Here is a 17,060-nt window from a genome sequence, read left to right as displayed (position 1 = left end):
CACCATCCCAATTTGTTTGCAGCAGAATTAGTATATAGAATAATAGAATTACTCAGGTTGGAAGGGACCTTAAAGATCATCTAACTCCAATGCTCCTGTCATAGGCAAGGATGCCACCCACTAGATCAGGTTGGCCAGGGCCCCATCCAGCCTGGCCTTGAACACCTCCAAGGATTGGGCATCCACAGCCTCTCTGGGCAACCTGTGCAAGGGTCTTACTACCCTTACAGTGAGGAATTTTCTCCTAATATGTAGTCTAAATCTATCTTCTTTTAGTTTAAGACAATTCTCCCTTGTCCTATCATTATCTACTCGAGTAAACAGTCCTTCCTCATCTGTTTTGTAAGACCCCTTTAAGCACTGAAATGCTGCAAGGAGGTCTCCATGGAGTCTTCTCCAGGCTGAACATCCCCAGCTCCCTCAGCCTTTCTTCACAGGAGAGGTGCTCCAGCTCTCTGATTATCTTCGTGGCCCTCCTCTGGACCCTCTCTAACAGCCCCACATCCTTCTTGTGCTGGGGTCCCCAGACCTAGATGCAGCACTCCAGGTGGGGCCTCATGAGGGCAGAGCAGAGGGGCACAATCACCTCCCTCGCTCTGCTGGCCACTTCTCTGGTGATGCAGCCCAGGACGCAGTTGGCCTTCTGGGCTGCAAGCGCGCACTGCTGGCTCATGTCAAGCCTTTCACCCACCACAACCCCCCAGTCCTTCTCTGCAGGGCTGCCCTCAATGAGTTCTTCTCCCAGTCTGAACTGTCTGGGATTGTCCCGGCCCAGGGGCACTTGGACTTTTTGAACCTCAAGTGGTTCAATCATATATTTAAGTATTACCAGAATCCATAGAGTTGAGTTACAGACTGATTTCCATAACATTTTTTCTGAAGTACAAACTTTTTAAACATTTCACAGAAGTGGTGTTCTACTGTGTTCTGTGATATAGGTAGCAAGTTGGAAATATTTTAGAGGCATGAGCATACTTTATGTAATGAAGGAATAACAAAATTGAACACAGCAAGACATTCATTCAGAAATGCATTTCTTATTTTTGCTCAAGCCTGATGAAGTTCAGTTGTTCTAATACTCAAGACATCCAAGTCATTGCCCATAGAGGTCACTGGATCAACCCCCCAGCTCAAAGTAGGGCCAACAAGTTAGATTAGGTTATTATGGTTATTATAAGCCATCTGCAGCTGAATTTGAAAGTCTCCAAGGATGGAGTTTATTCCACAAATCCTCCACAAATTATTCCACAAATCCTCTGGGAAAGTTATTCCAGTGTACCGAGCAATAAATTGGGGAAAGCAGTATTTTAAAGTATGTTTATATACTGCACTAAATTTGCAGCACTTCTTTTAAGACTCCTATTTATAGTAACCTAGGATTTAAAAAATAAAAATAAAATAAATCTTTAGTCATTCTTATAAGTAGAATGAATTGTACTTTTGAGCTTGGGGAAGCAAAATGAGGCACTTCTGAACACTGAAGCCGGTGAATTTGTATGAGTGTGAGTGAGCATTTGGCTCCTTGTTTTCACGAGGTATTATTTCTGTTTGTTCCTTTTAAGCAATGTTTTTATGTGCATAAGAATAACGAGAACTCTTTTCTTCCTTCTCTTTTCCTTCTTTCTGTTGTAGGCAAGTATTTCCAAATGGGCTTCCTGAAGAATACTCTCTAGTTGCTACGTTCCGTGTACGGCGAAATACCAAGAAAGAGCGTTGGTATATATGGCAAATTTTAAATCAGCATGACACTCCTGAGGTTAGAGTTGTCTTTGACTTTTATTTTATTTATTTTTTTCCCACATAATATGACAAATATCACTTTGTGGATGTTTTACCACTGAATTTAGCTACACTTTACACATAATAGACAGACTGATCTGAAATAGTTCATGATTTATTATAAGAATGACAAAAATTTAAGAAAATTTATTCAGTGAATACTGTGAACAAGGACAGAAGGCATGCTTGATTTATAGTTGATATATTTTTACAAAGTTACATAAAAAATGCTTCATAATTCTAGTCCAATCTGTGTAATGAAAGTTTATTACATATAGTTTATGTATGAGTTTAACTCTTCTACTCTAACTTTTAAATGACTGCTTCTTCTATTTCATTTTGCTTTCAGATCTCTGTCCTTCTGGATGGTTCAAAAAAGGTCGTGGAGTATATGACCAAATCCGCACAGGGAAATATACTGCACTACACTTTTAAGAGTCGAGAAATTTATCCATTGTTCGATCGGCAGTGGCATAAACTTGGTATTAGCGTGCAGTCGGGGATCATTTCCCTCTATTTGGATTGTAATTTAATTGAGAGAAAGCAGACTGATGAAAAATTCACCATTGACTTGCAGGGAAGGACTCTGATTGCTTCTCGTGCTGCAGATGATAAGCCTGTAGATGTGAGTAGTATGAAAGCAAAACTGGAAAACTTGAAATCATGTTTTATCCACACTTCTACTGACAACCATCATAAAGAATTGGGTAGGGGAAAAATGGTTCAAAACAGGTTATTAATTTTGAGTGTGAATTCTTAATTTCCAATCTTTAGGTCTTTTCTAAACAACACAACATTAAGTGCTGTAGAGGCCGCTAAGGCAAACCTTCTGTTACTTCAAAAACTCAGTTCTGGTTTCAAGAGTCTATTTTTCTGTGTTTACTTTGGAGTAACAGCCATGTAGTTACCATAGATGCATTACTACACTTAAGAGATAACTCCAGTAGTATTTTTTTCTTTCAATTTTTATAAGATTTAGCTATTAAGATGACAAATGATAGTTTGTATCAGTCATCTGTTACAGTTTGTCCCTCTATGATGAGCAGAAGACACACAAAAAAATAGGTTGCCTGTGTTTCAAGGTTGTATCACAATCCAAGGTAATTCAGTTATGCAGAAATAGGAACACCTTGTTCATAGTTCATCCCTCCTCCAAATGAGAGGGATGAGGAAGTGGCTGAATGTGCATTTCCTGCAGCCTTTGATGCAAGCAACTGACTGCACGTGCAGCTGGCAATTGTAAAGTAGTCCAGTTCCTCCACCCCGCCCTACAAAACACAGTGGGCAAGATCTCCTGAATGAAATGCAAATGCAAGGAAAGTAAGCTGCTGTGGAGTGTTGCTGAAGAAAGCAAGCTGTTGCCTTATCTATAGATAAACAGGATAATATGAAATTACCCAAGGCAACCCTTTAATATTATGGGCTTTGTTCTGTTCCAGAAATATCTTCCTCTCTTGCCTTGTATAGAGAGCTCAGAGCAAGCAATTGGAAAGTTCCAGGAAATGTCATTTTGTTTTAAGTATACTGACATCTTGTTACCATGTTTAAAGAATCTGGCTTGAAGTTTATAGTGGCCATTTGAAAGTTTTAGCTCCAGATGAAAATAACATTATAGTACCTGCAAGCTAGCATTATAAGAGGAATCCATTCTGTGAGGTGCTGAAACCTTTGGCCAGGGATTATCAGAGCTTCTATTTTATAAGTCCAAGTTCATACTTCATTTTATTTTGTAAGACTGAGTTCAAATTTATTTCAAATTTATGTACTATCTCCTTATTTCCAAGTAGCTCAGGGGAAAATTAGCAAATGCTTTTAAGCTTGTGTTGGTTACAGGGCACAGGCTGGATAATCCTGAATAGAAGTTGGCAGTTGGGTTTTCCATACTTGCAGAAAAACATTATGGGCATAAAGCTGATGAAGACAGCAGAACAGATCCTGTCGTGACACTCTTCTCAATACCAAGCTCAAGGGAAAAAATATGAGAACGCAAAGCAGATGCAGAAGGAGACATCCTATAGCAAAACTGTTCTCTGAAACTAGGCCCTCCCTAGACCTTCCTGTGAGTAACTGTAAGTCAGAGCAGTCCATGACATATTTGGACTTTTGTAAGAGCTGGGCAGGGCAAGATTAACCAGTTAAAATTAGATGCTGTTCATCTACTCTAAATCTCTAAAACAGAAGTCTTACATACAGAATTTTTGTGCTTCAGACAATTTAGTGGCAAGGTCTAAGCAAAGGTCTGTCCAAAATGGTGGAAGATACATAGGACATAGAGCCTGTCAAAACTTTACGCTAGTTCACTGCAGGAGAAAATTATGTTCCAGAAAAGAACATTTGCAGAGAATAACTAGAGGATTAAAACGCCCATGTTGTCATACCAAGTGCAGCACAGAGGGCTGCAATTTACGTGAAGGTAAATGAAATCTAAAATGTGTTTTAATTCAAAGTAAGAGACTGTGTAATTTGTTCCTTAAGTGAGAAAATAAACAATTGTGGGATTTTTTGGTATTTCCAGTATTTCAGAAATATACACTGTTTCAGAGAGAAAGTTTATTACACCAAGATTAGAAAATACATCCCATGAGACATTTTTTACATTTCACATTCATCTCTTCTCTTTTATTTCTTAATAGATTGAACTTCACCGCATAACAATTTATTGTAATCCAAACGTTGTAACGGAAGATACGTGTTGTGAAATATCTGCAGATCTGGTAAGTTATTGTTAAAATACAAGTAGTAATATAAAAGAAATTATTTCATTGTTTCTTGCTAGAGATTATAAAGAAATTGCAATGGAAGTGTTAGACCAATTACCTCCTGAAAATTGATCCTGCATCTGGAGTCATCGTGTGTTATTCCTTGTTACCAAAACAAATGGCTTAGTGGATCTTCAGTAGAAGGCACTAGGTGCTGCTAGTGCTTTTTAAATGTGTTTCTTAACATTGATTAGTATCTAATTAGTAACTGAGGAAGTCTTAGAGAGTAGGAAACAAATCACTGCCATTACCTGAGAATGACGTCAAATAACAGAGAGGCCATTTTAATAACAAAGGTCCACTTAGAGGGAAGAAAAGAAAAGAAAAACCCTCCAAAAAGCAAACAAACAAAAACAAAACAAAACAAAAACCAAACACACTAAAATATTGCTTTGTTAGTTATGAACATCTAAGAGAAGGCTTCTCTGAGACCATGAACACCATCACCTCTCAGCCTGCAGTCAGCAAGGCTGAGTCCTTCTTGCAGAAGGTCTATTTGATCCTGTGTACAAAGAAATGGGAGAAAGGGGTGCTTGAATGGAGGGATAAAGCTGCCTAAGAACAGAGGAGGGTAATAGTTTTTCAGTACTGACAACTGATAGGTGATCAGAAGCATAAAAGGGGCTAGATTTAACTTATTAAGGGAAATTTCAATTTTAAATAATAACTTCTTGTTAAAATACACTTACTGATATATTCCTGATGAGCTTATTGCCAGGTGAAATGAATGATATTTTTTTTCTGTAAGCTTCACTTTGTGCACAGAAATAAAATTTGTTTAACGGCTAGGACACAATAACAGAAAATAAAATATAAATCCTAATTATATATGAACACAAAAAGATCAAGGATATGCCATATTGATAGTATCCTAAGCACTCATTCAGCTGTTTAGATTAAAGCACTGTCAGTTTCATTTGTATGTCTTACGTTGAAGATATAAAAATAATGGACTACTCGTTAATGACTTTCATATTGAAATCGGTATTACATTTTCTGATTATTTTTCATGACTTCCTCACCCATTTTAAGACCTAAAATTTCAATAATATAAAGGAAGGAATTTATCCTTGGTTACGAATTTCTACACTAAGATGTAAATCTTACTGGAATTTCTTTGACAAGAAGGCTCACAGGAGACCTTATCAAATCTTGATGAGAGCTCCTGAAATTTGTCAGGTTCTGTTGACTTGTCTGGTAGTGTATCTTCAAATTGGCTCAGCTCTTATAAGTTTCAGGCAGCTGAATATTGGTGTCAAGGCCTTTTGTTTATTTCCAAACTGTGCATGTCCAAAGTATTTCATTATTTAAAAAATGAAATAAAAGAATTTTCCCTCACACTCTGGTATTTTGGGGAAAGGTGAAGGACAGGACTGAGAAATACTCTTTTTTTTTTTTTTTTTTCTTCCAATGAGCATTTTCTGCTTTCACTTCTTATAATTTTGAGAGGCTTTCTCCATATGTCTAGACTCTTTTGCAAGAAAGAATTGGGACAATCAGATATGTTTTAACCAGCAGTGATTTCAGTACACAAGGGCCACAATGTCTAGGCTTTGTTTTACTAGAGCTTTTCCCTCTGTTTGGCAGTTGTGGCAACTCTGTAATGTGCTTTGCGCAGTGGTGTTAAAACAGAAAGTAAGTTGAAAGTAGTGTTTGGATGGTATTTATCTATTCACCAAAGTGGACCAAAAATCAGAAAATCTTGTTTTTATTTTAGTGCCCACATGAAGACAGATTACTTGCTACTACTTCATCACCAGTGACTGTTCATGCCAGCAAAATATACACACTTCCAGGAACACAGCAAGAATCTAGAGACAGATGCCACTGCTTTCCAAATAAAGTATGAGGTTTTCCTATCGCTTTTTAATGCATCATGCTGTTTAATCCTGATAGGTATTTTTAAAAGAAATCTTGGTTTTCTTTTGTAGTCATCAAAAATAAATTACTATCTTAGAATGTTGTATTTTGCAGTGAAGAAACTATACATTTTAAAATTTCATTTTAAAATTAGAGTTACAGAGGGCTACAAGTTTTTGTGGTTTCAGCACACACACACACACACACACAAAAACACACAACAAAATGTATCAATAGTAAAAATGAGAATTACTACTAAGACATTACATTTAGAGTAAATGTATTTACTTCAAAATAATTTATTTTCTACATACTGTGTTTTTTCAACCCTTCTGGACATGGCACTACATTTATTCTGGCTCATTTGTTTTGTTAGGCTTTTGTGATTAAGACAAGGAATTCAAACCAAATACATATTCTGGAGCTGCTTCTTTGTTGATTTCTTTTTTCTTTCTTTTAAAATCAGGGAGAAGCAGGATTACCAGGAGTAGCTGGTTTGCCAGGCCAGAAAGGAAGTAAAGGTGAAAAGGTAAACAGTAATTGCATTCTCTCTTTCAAATCTTCATCTGTGGCTTTTTCTTCTTTAGCAGATGGAAACTTCACAGATGTTGTTATTCCATAAAGGGATCTTTTTATATACAGGTTAAATCCTTTATCAGTTAGTCCCTGGTTCCAAGCGTGGCCTTCCTGCCACACAGCCTAGAGCTGTCTCGCTCTGGGGTCCATTCCCATTCATGAATTCTATGGAACACAGTTTACTTGCCTGTGAAGCAAGCATACATCCAACACTGACAGGATATTGTCCCTTCTCATTATCCAAACACAGAGAAGTCATGTATGTCATCTACAACAAGGATTTGCCACTACAAGGTATGTGTTTGCTGCTGATAGCCAGAATCCTATACAGTGGATTAATCTTTTCAGTGGTCAGTAGCAGAGTAAGAATTCACTGATACGACCTCAGTACTTGTGTTCTTTGACATCACTCTTTCCTGAAACTTTCTTAATTATAAAGAGAGAGACCTGGCATTGGCAAACCACTGGGACAGCCCAGTTGGTGCACCTTTTTGTGGGTGTATTCCATATCATTTTTCTGTAGTGCTTACTGTGACATTCCTGCACTATTTAGCTTTTTGGGCTTTCCTAGTAATGAAGGTCATTAGGACATGTCTGGGAATGTGTTCGTATTGTGTTCACAGAGGTGCCAGTTTGAATTAACTGCTGTTGGTCACCAAGAAGTACAATGGGATACAATTTTTGAGTTCAGGGGATACAGTGTGAGAGGAAGACACCTGGAAAGTCCTAGTCCAGCAGTTTGGATGGAGAAGTCCTAATCCACCATCCTCCCTCACAGCACACTGATTAGTATGTGATCTGAAACAGCTTGTGAAGACATCTAGCACTGTTCCTAGGGCAGCAGTACCCAGCTGAAATTCGTCCAGTTCTGAAAAGGCTTATCCACATAGTTGAAATTGAGTAAATTCCTAGATAGTGTCTGCCCTTCCCAATTCCTCCCCTCCAGCATAAGAGTCAATTTTGATACTAACTCTATCTTTTCCCTAGTGGAGAAGAAAGTTCCAATATGTTAGTTTCAGTAACCTGGCTGAATCTAGAACGATTCCTGGTAGCTTCCAAACTTAATCACCAATTTTTACTGATCTTAGATCTGAGTATAAAGCACCATTATCTCTGTTAGAGCTACCCTATGTTACCAAACTCTCATTGCATTGATTTGAAAAACAACCAACAGTCAATGAATCCTTTCAACTTCAATACATCACTGATAACAAATTGCACCAGACTATGTGTGTCGTGGTTGTTAATTACAAAGTACAAAATTTTCATTTTAGAGGACATCTTCTCTGATATAAAACTAAGAACCGTTAAGCTTGAAATTGATGAAAAATAAACCTTTCTAGCTTTATACAAATAGATTTTTTTGGCAGTGGACTACTACTTGTAAATCCAAATTTGATCAGGTTATCACCAGCCACTCTGATACTTTTCAGAGCCTGAGCAGGATTATGTGCATCCAGCAATTTATCCTAGTGATAGTACATTGACATTTGTTACTGAAAGAATCAGTTGGTTAAAGTCAGAGGTAGTACAGCAAACAGCTAGAAAGTTGTGTAGTTTGAACTTTCCTTATAATTCACCAGTACTTGCTACTTCCTAGCTTTAAGACTTTTTTTTTGTTTTGGGAAAGGGTGTTGCAGGGGTGCAGGTTTGGCAGTGTGAAGGAGCCATGAGAAAGAAATTACTATTCTAGGGCTGTTCCATCAGCCAGTAACTCCCACAGAGGTAACAGTATTCTGCAGGTCCACTGGAGAAATCAAACAGAGCAAACACTTGCAGATGAACCAAAACATCTGCTCTCTCCCTTGATGATATAAGTCTTGCTTCTTGTTGTGTGGTGTCAGCTCTCTTAATGACTTGAAAGCTGGAAATGCATGGTTCAGTTTCTCCCTTTTCTGTGATTTCTACAGTGAAACCTTTCATGCTGTATTCTGTCAAAACACTAATTCAACAGTAAGGGATATTTCTGGTGTCTCGAGTCACATTACTCGTGTAATTAAAGGGATGGTCTCACTGTTGACTTCTGAGAGCAAATGAGTAGTACCTACCTTCATGGAGCTGAATACCACATTCACTGAGGCTTTGGCACCACTTTCTCTTTTGCTCCTGCATTTGTGCGGGTTTTCTGTACCACTTGCTATCAAAGATAACCTTGTTGCATCAATAATTAGAGATGGACAAGCAATACCCTAGATCATTCCAGACGTTCCAAATATATGATTTATTGCCAAGTGATATACAAGAGAGTAACAGACTGTGGTTAGATGTTTTGTAATATGTTTCACATGAAATAGGTAGTTTACTGAGGACTTTGTTGGCCAGGTTTTCAGTCACAAAACAAAACAGGTTTCTGTAAGTTTTCTGGGGGTTCTTCAGCTTTTGCTTCCCACCTTGCTTGTGCTCAGCTTTTCCTCCTACTGTTTATTTTGCTTCTAAATCTTATTAATAGCATCCAGGTAACTACATTTAAATGTCCTTGCCATGGCAGCATCCAAGTAAAAACAAGTTACTGTTAATTTCTAACTTTTTTCCTAGAAAATTTCTGTATCCATTGATGTAATCTTTTGTTCAGCGTAACATTGCTTATTCTTTTATTTACATTGTTTCATTCCAGTTTCCCACCCACACTAATTAAATGTATGACTGAATTTACATGTCTTTTTGTTGTGGTGGGATTGCTAAGAAAGTCTCTGCATGTTCATATTGGTGATAGGTTATATTTGAGCTCCCCCAAATTGCCCTTTTCTTCAGTCTACCCTAGTTCCTTCAGATCAGACTCTCTTTTGCCTGTTCAGGAATACCTACATTATCACCAGTACAAAGCGTGATAGCTGATAAGCCCTTTTTAAGCACTTTGAAATTAATTATTAGCCATTTCTCACTTCACCTGTACGCTTGGCAGAACTCATCATAGTACTTCTGAAGGGGTCAGCGCCAAAGACCAAAGTGTACTGTGGGCCCAAATGATTAATGTGCCATGTTTTCACTAGAATAGGCACTTATGCAAATATTGATATATTTCTGGCAAGCTTCAGTAGCTACACAGAGGAACACCACTGATCAAAAGTTATTCCACTTGTCTGAAAGACTTTTCTACTTGTATGTCTCACCTTACATTATGGCTTCATTAAGACATTCATTAAGAGGACATTTCTTCACTCAGGAACAGAAGTACCTCCCTTAGCTTTGAAAAGGTGCTTCGGGGTAGAGGAGCTGCTCTGTTTTAAGTCTGTCTTTCTTGCTGGAAGACCAGACTGTTCAGTTTGATACCACACCACTTACTATGTGGAAAAATAAAAAATAAAATAATAATAAATAAAAACAGCAAACTTGTCTCAAGGGCAGTAGTCCTTCTTTTTATTTCTTGTGCAGGCTTGGAATCAGCACTGTTTGCTCTGAAAGGTTTTATTTGCCTGGAGATCCAAATTTCCCAGCTATCCGCAGCAGGGGACAACCTCCTGTTCTTTAATGTCTGAATAATTTAGACTTAAAAAGTCACCAGGACCAACTTTGTTTGCTGTTTATTGGACTAAGCGCTTGAAACATACATTTTAGACTGCCCGATAGCTTTTTCCCATCAGATGAAAACTGAGAGGCAGCAGCAGTCAGTTGTACAATTTAGGTTATCCTTGAATAATATTCTGAGTTACTCTCATGGTAGGTTAATTCTCAGCACAGTGTATTTCACAAGTTTTAAGTGCTCAAAAGTCAGATGGAGCTCTCCTATGATTTAATACATTTTGATGTATGTTCTGTAGAGATAGGCTTCTGCTGCTGCTGAGCCGAGTGAGAAATGAACCATGTTTTCTGTTTTGGAAGCAAATTACACTACTTTAGCATGATATATTGCTACTCAGACTCTTAAAAACATATTTATTGCTGGTAAAAGTCTTTTGATCATGATGCCAAGGTCCCATTTTGCCCTCAACATGTAAAAATCTTCAGAAAGGCAGAATATGGATGGCAGTAGTTGAAATAATTATATATATACTGAATATACAAACAATTTTTCTCTACTGAGGAGGTTACAAAATTAATTGTATAAGTAAGCTTCGTAGCCACAAAAGATTTTAAATAAAAATCCAAAGAGAATTAAAAATTTAAATTTATTATAATAACCCATTACAAGCTGTGTTAATAGGTCATTGGTTAATGCTGCAAGCACAGTAGGGAGCAAAAAAACAGAGGCACAGTGCTTTCAAACGTTAAAGTGCCTATTGATGCACACCATGAAGACGTTTATTGCTATTCAAGTGTGGTTCATTAGTTTATATTTTAATTAAAGAAGAAGATGTTTAAAATGCTATCTTAGGCTTGGTAGAAAGAGATTGATGCAATATTGTTGCACTGAGAAAATATTTGTGATACAGTGATTAGAAAAAAGAACTTATGGAGAACAAATGAGGTGTTTGACTGCTTTTTCTGCCTGTTTTCCTTATTAGTCTTCCTTTCTTCCTTCTCTGTCATTCCTCTTATAACCCAGGTTTATCTGATTCCATCTAAGGCGTATCTATTGTATTACACAGCCTTGAGAATAGTTCCTTTCTGGTCTGATTTTCATTGCAAGGCTTATTGATAAACTCAGATAGGGACCTAGAGGCTGGAATGCATGAAAAAGAAAAAAATATTGGGCAAAATATGGCTGGCTGTCAGTGGTAACAAAGGGATTTTCGTAAGTCAGGAGTTGTCAGAGTACTTGGTAGACTCAAATCGTATAACCTGGCAGAAGAAAACACTCCACACAAACACAGCAAAGAAATTACAGCTAGTCCTACTACTTAACTAGCAGTTTTAACGGGCTAAAAATATTCACATCTTATCGTATTCACCATTCCAGTATTCATGTGAGTTCTCAGAATGGCAGCAAAAGTCTTCCCCAAGAAGAACAGAGAGGGTGGCAACGAATCCTCAGCACTCGGAGGTGCTCAGAGGGTTGGGGGCTGTCACCCCTCCCTAGCGGGGTCATGCCCAGAGCTGAAGCTGAAGCAGGGCAGCAGCAGCCACTGGGCCCCACAGTACAGGGGTTAAACCACTCAAACAGTGACCAGGCCGATCCCCTCACTGCTGGGCCAGCACACAGCCAGGAGGCTGCTACTAGGAATAACATGAGTGATATGGCCGGGGCTATATACTCGCTGCTTCTACCCCACTGGCAGGAAACTACTGGAGTAACGCCACACAGAGAAGTTCCCCAGCTCATTCACAGAGTGGCTGAGATCAGAAGGGACCTTAGGAGGTCATCTGGTCCAACACCTCTGGTGAAGCAGGGCCACATACTTTTTGGGATGAGTTTTCTCTCTCACCCTTGGCAACTTCTCTGAATCTGAACTGACTGTATTCATCAACTAGAGTTCCTAATGAGTTGTCTTTTTCCAGGTCTAAATAATTCTGTGACCATTTTATAATCATGAGAATATATATCTGTCTGTGCATCTAAGTTTTAATACTTCTTAGTTAAGTAATTTCTTACAGGGACTACCTCTGTTAATTATACAGATGGCATATGTGGTATAAAGGATGCATTCTTTATGTTCCCTCCTTTGCCTTCCACTTTATCACTTTTGGAAGACACTGTCTACAGTGCAGTCTACCAGGAACAACTCTCTTCAGAGTGCTGGCATTTCTTTCTTGATAATAATATGTATTTTTCTTACCTAGGCATTTCTGATGCTACTGGTGCACATACCTATGCAGAAATGAAAACTGGGAAAGCCAGTTTGGCTAACCAACTCTTTAAAAAAACTAAATAGATTTGTTTAAGTAGCATTTTGAGATCTGACTTAGGTTCTTTATTTTATCTGAATGAATATGTCCTCATTGTAGACAAGAGCAGTGTTGTAATGTAGTACTCTAGCAGTGTGTGCTCTATGTCATATTCATGTCACTCTTTCTATTTATTAAATTCATTTGCTTTTATCTTATGTTGAAATCATGAACTGGTTAGTACTGAAACTTGCTGAGAATATTTTACTCCTCTCAAAATTATTTGTAGATTTTTTTTCTAGATTAAATATTGATGTGTTACATTAATCCCACTCCATATCACGATGTAAACATAAATTATTTTGTCTCTTAAATGGCAAATGTATGTGTTTAAATAAAATATTGTTTTAAAATTATTTTTTTTGTTGTTTTATATGAGAAGGACTGTTAATTTAAACTGGATTTGTTAATTTAAACAACTATCTTTCTCATTCTCTTTATTACCACATTTAGTCTTAGGCTATTACTGCTAAACATAACTCATCAGTAATAATGTCTGATATAGATACTGTATTTTGTGTTTGTTACTAGAATAGAACTTACAGTTCCACAACAAAAGCATTAAATAATGGCTGAATGGCACAAAAATATAAAGGTCAAGTGCTTTTGAAACTCTGAATCATCAATGTAACAAAATAATCACAAGTGTAATACTGAAGGTGGTCTCATGTGCAAAACTGGTTCCACTTCAAATAGATGGCTAATTGGCATCACTGGAAAGAAGTGTGTTTGCTGTCTACAATCTCTTTTTAAGAACTGGGCTTGGCTTGGCTTTATGGAAGGTTGACAGAAACATTTTGGTGTTTGTCAGCCTGAGCCTGCTGAATTTCCACACAGCTTATGAACTCACCAAAATAAACACTGTCAAGAACATAGTAGCCATCCTGTTGTTTGCAAGATGTTACATTCTGGAAAATGTGTTATGGCTTAAATACTTTAATAAATATATTTTGCTCTGTTGAAAAGTATTTTAACTGCTACCCTTAGCAGAAAATCTTAACAGTAGACTTAAAGCTCAATGTATTAACTTTGAATACTGAGTGTACCTCATAACCGATCATACCTTCATTGTACTGTCAGCTTTCACTGCTGCCAGCATATATTTCTGTTTGTTTTAGTAGTTGTAAGTAAATGCAATTTTTTATTTGCCTTCTTAATAATTTATTTACATAAACTTAGAAGGTGCAGTTGCAGTGTGTGTTGGGAGTTGGTGTGCTCTTGTTGAGGTATAAAAAGAGATTTATGTAGGCATAGATGTAGGTCTGGTGGTGTGGAACCCTGTTTTAAATTCTCATTTTATACCTTTGGTATCTGCTATGTGAGAAAGTGAAAATGATGCATGTTCTCTTTTGCAAAGCACTTTGAGATCTGCAGATGCAAAGGAAAATTCCACTATGCAAAACATAGGCCAGAAAGACTTAAAAATGCATTTGCCTTTTTTTTTTATTATTATTCTGTTCTGCAGCCTGTGTGAACTATTTCGTAGGTCATACAACATGTAATATATGATCTTTAATCTTACTGAAGAAAATCTTGAGAAACTAGAGCCTTTCAGACTTGTGGTTATAGAAATCACAGTTACAAGACAGAGACATAACTTAATGGTCTAATTTGCAATGGCAAATGATTGTCTACAAGGCAGGGGGTCCATCTGCACTTAATGAAAAAAATGTAAACACAGTGTGGTTAACTAGTTAGTAAGTCATATAGTTAAAGGCTTCTGGACATTTACCAGGCTGTGTAATTTTAGCCTATACAGTATATAAAAATACACTACTGGATGTAACAAAGCAGTTCTGGTCTATTAAAATACTTGCAAGTGGCATAAGGGAACAGAGTGTGCACAGATAAAGCTGTCATTCTGCGGATGATAAGCCAAGCTAACTAGGGGCCAGTTCAGCTTCTTGCTCTCTCATTTTAGTAGTGGGGTCATGCTATTTGCACACACAAGATCTTGTGCTACTTTAGAGACAGAAGTAACTTAGCATACCTATATTAAAGATCCTTCCAATATTTTAAAAAATAGGACATAAAAAATGGCTGAAAGGCTTCTCCAGAACATTGCTTCTTCTGATCAGTGGTGTATGATCAGATGGATTGGTGCTCTGCACCTGAGTGCATCTTGTTTTGGTTGATTTGCTCAGCTCATCTTATAAATGAAGGAGTTTTGAGCCACGTTGTGCAGATGCACTTGCTTTATGATGGTTTCTGTGAATAGATTTAAGGAGCTTACAGTGGAGGGCAGGGAAGATGGGTAAGCTTTGGGTAGGTGAGAAGCAACATCAATAGCATTATGATATGACAGCTTGTTTCAGAGGGCACATCATTCTGCTTTCAGAAGAAGGTAACAAGGAAATCTGACCTGTAGCACTTGAATTTATTTATTTATTTACTTCCCTTGAGGCTAAAGTTAAAAATATTGAACTCTCAGCACCTTCCTTAGACTGCAGTGCGGAGCCCTGGATTTGATCCATGGGCTCCCTGGGTAGAGCATAAGGAGAGTTAAGCACTTCAGAGTATGCAGTGCTGAGTCAGGAGCTGCTGAGTGCAGCCTGAAGGGAACGGTGAAGAAAACACATATTCTAAATCCTTCCTCTACCGTGGATTAAATGTTTAATAAATGGCTGGTCTGGGTTATAGCAAATATTCTCACTGTGTACTTTAGGGTCTTTTTGCCAATCTTGATGTTCCTTTCTTAACTTCAGAAAGGCTGATGACATCATTTGGAAGTGAAGTACTGCATTTACACTGAAAAGATGAATGTACTTAGAGTACTCTGTCTGTGAAGCTCTTTCAGTTTTTTGTTTTGTTTTGTGTGTGTGTGTGTATGTATGTATGTGGTGGTGGTGGTGTTTAAGCTTTACAGCAGTGGTTGTCTGCTGGTGCTGGTTTCTAAGATGCCTAGCTGATGTCATTGTACTGTAACTACATTAATTAAAAACACTTTAAACCTGATGGAGACTTAGGATGTAACATAAGAAATTGTTGGGCACTTTACACGGTGACTGTCTCATGTAAAATGCAGGAACTGTTATCTGGATAGGAGCCTGGTCTCAGCTCTCCAAAAACAGACCAGGCTGCTGGGATGCAGATCACTTGTGCATTTCTTAATGTTCCTCCTGTAAACTTTGGAAAAATTGTACATCCCCTGACAACCAGTGTGCTGCACAGGCTGGGAATACCCATAAGCTGGGGAGAGCACAAGATGTGTCTTTTGTGATCCACAAAGCCTTTCTGTTAGACTGTTGAATTAAAAATCTCCTGTCTGATATGTTGCAGATGAAAAAGAAGTCACTGCAGCACTGTACATGTATCCTGTTTGGGAAGATCGTGAGAAATTGGCATTTGTTACTACAGCATGGGTTTATTGACAAAGTCAATGAACTTTGCCTAATACTAAGAAGTTTCTGCATATTTTGAATATCAAAAGTTCCCAGGGCCCTGCTTCTTAAAAAAAATCAGCACTTTGTGAGTTTAGAGGTTGTGGGTACTTCCTCAGCAGGGGCTTTTAGGTCTGCAGTTTTGGATTTGGGCACCAGACTTAAGTCTATATCCTATTTTAGGAAGCAATTATTTGTGTAAATGTGGCTCTTGTGCTCCTTCATGCACTCCTTTCATTCATGGTTGCTTTGAGGGAGTGGCAGGGAGGGAAAGAGGGACTGACTTTAAACAGTGTCTTAAAAATATTGCATGCATGTGACTTTCAGCCAAAAAAGTCATTATTACATGTACTTCCTCAGAGCTGAATGAACTCAGCACAGTGAATTTGGACCTGCTTGGCCTAACTTTAATGTCAAAATGAATTCCCTTGAAATCAGCAGACCTTTTTTTTATAGAAACATAACATTTGCAAGTATTGAGGGGATCGAGTGTACCCTCAGTAAGTTTGCAGACGACACCAAGTTAGGTGCATGTATTGATCTGCTCGAGGGTAGGAAGACTCTGCAGGAGGATCTGGATAGGCTGGACCGATGGGCTGAGGCCAACTGCATGAAGTTCAACAAGGCCAAGTGCTGGGTACTGCATGTGGGGCACAACAACCCCAAGCAGCGCTACAGGCTGGGAGATGTGTGGTTGGAAAGCTGCCTGGCAGAGAAGGACCTGGGAGTATTGGTTGATAGTCAGCTGAATATGAGCCAGCAGTGCGCTCAGGTGGCCAAGAAGGCCAGCAGCATCCTGGCTTGTATAAGAAACAGTGTGGCCAGCAGGTCCAGGGAAGTGATGGTCCCCCTGTACTTGGCTCTGGTGAGGCCACACCTCGAGTACTGTGTTCAGTTTTGGGCCCCTCACTACAAGAAGGACATGGAGGTGCTTGAGCGAGTC

The 17,060-nt window shown here is 38.3% G+C and overlaps 1 protein-coding gene across 9 annotated transcripts in view; it reads left to right on the top strand.

The window, feature by feature from the left end:
• The window catches only part of COL19A1 (collagen type XIX alpha 1 chain), a 219,392-nt gene that overhangs the window by 50,294 nt on the left and 152,038 nt on the right, over nt 1-17,060 (top strand). For 7 of the 9 annotated variants that reach the window (XR_004749526.1, XM_035322084.1, XM_035322086.1 and 4 more), the window contains exons 5-9: nt 1,633-1,756; nt 2,129-2,404; nt 4,413-4,493; nt 6,256-6,381; nt 6,865-6,927. Coding sequence is in view for 7 of the 9 variants with exons in the window: in XM_035322084.1 (XP_035177975.1) it covers nt 1,633-1,756; nt 2,129-2,404; nt 4,413-4,493; nt 6,256-6,381; nt 6,865-6,927 (670 nt within the window). In the remaining 2 variants the exon portion in view is untranslated. Of the gene's footprint in view, nt 1-1,632; nt 1,757-2,128; nt 2,405-4,412; nt 4,494-6,255; nt 6,382-6,864; nt 6,928-17,060 lie in introns of those variants that run through there. The other 2 variants (XM_035322088.1, XM_035322089.1) reach the window with 2 other exon arrangements.

The sequence above is a fragment of the Oxyura jamaicensis genome, chromosome 3 (assembly GCF_011077185.1).
Source record: "Oxyura jamaicensis isolate SHBP4307 breed ruddy duck chromosome 3, BPBGC_Ojam_1.0, whole genome shotgun sequence".
Classification (NCBI taxonomy): domain Eukaryota; kingdom Metazoa; phylum Chordata; class Aves; order Anseriformes; family Anatidae; genus Oxyura; species Oxyura jamaicensis.
This window is presented reverse-complemented; position numbering and strand designations above follow the sequence as displayed.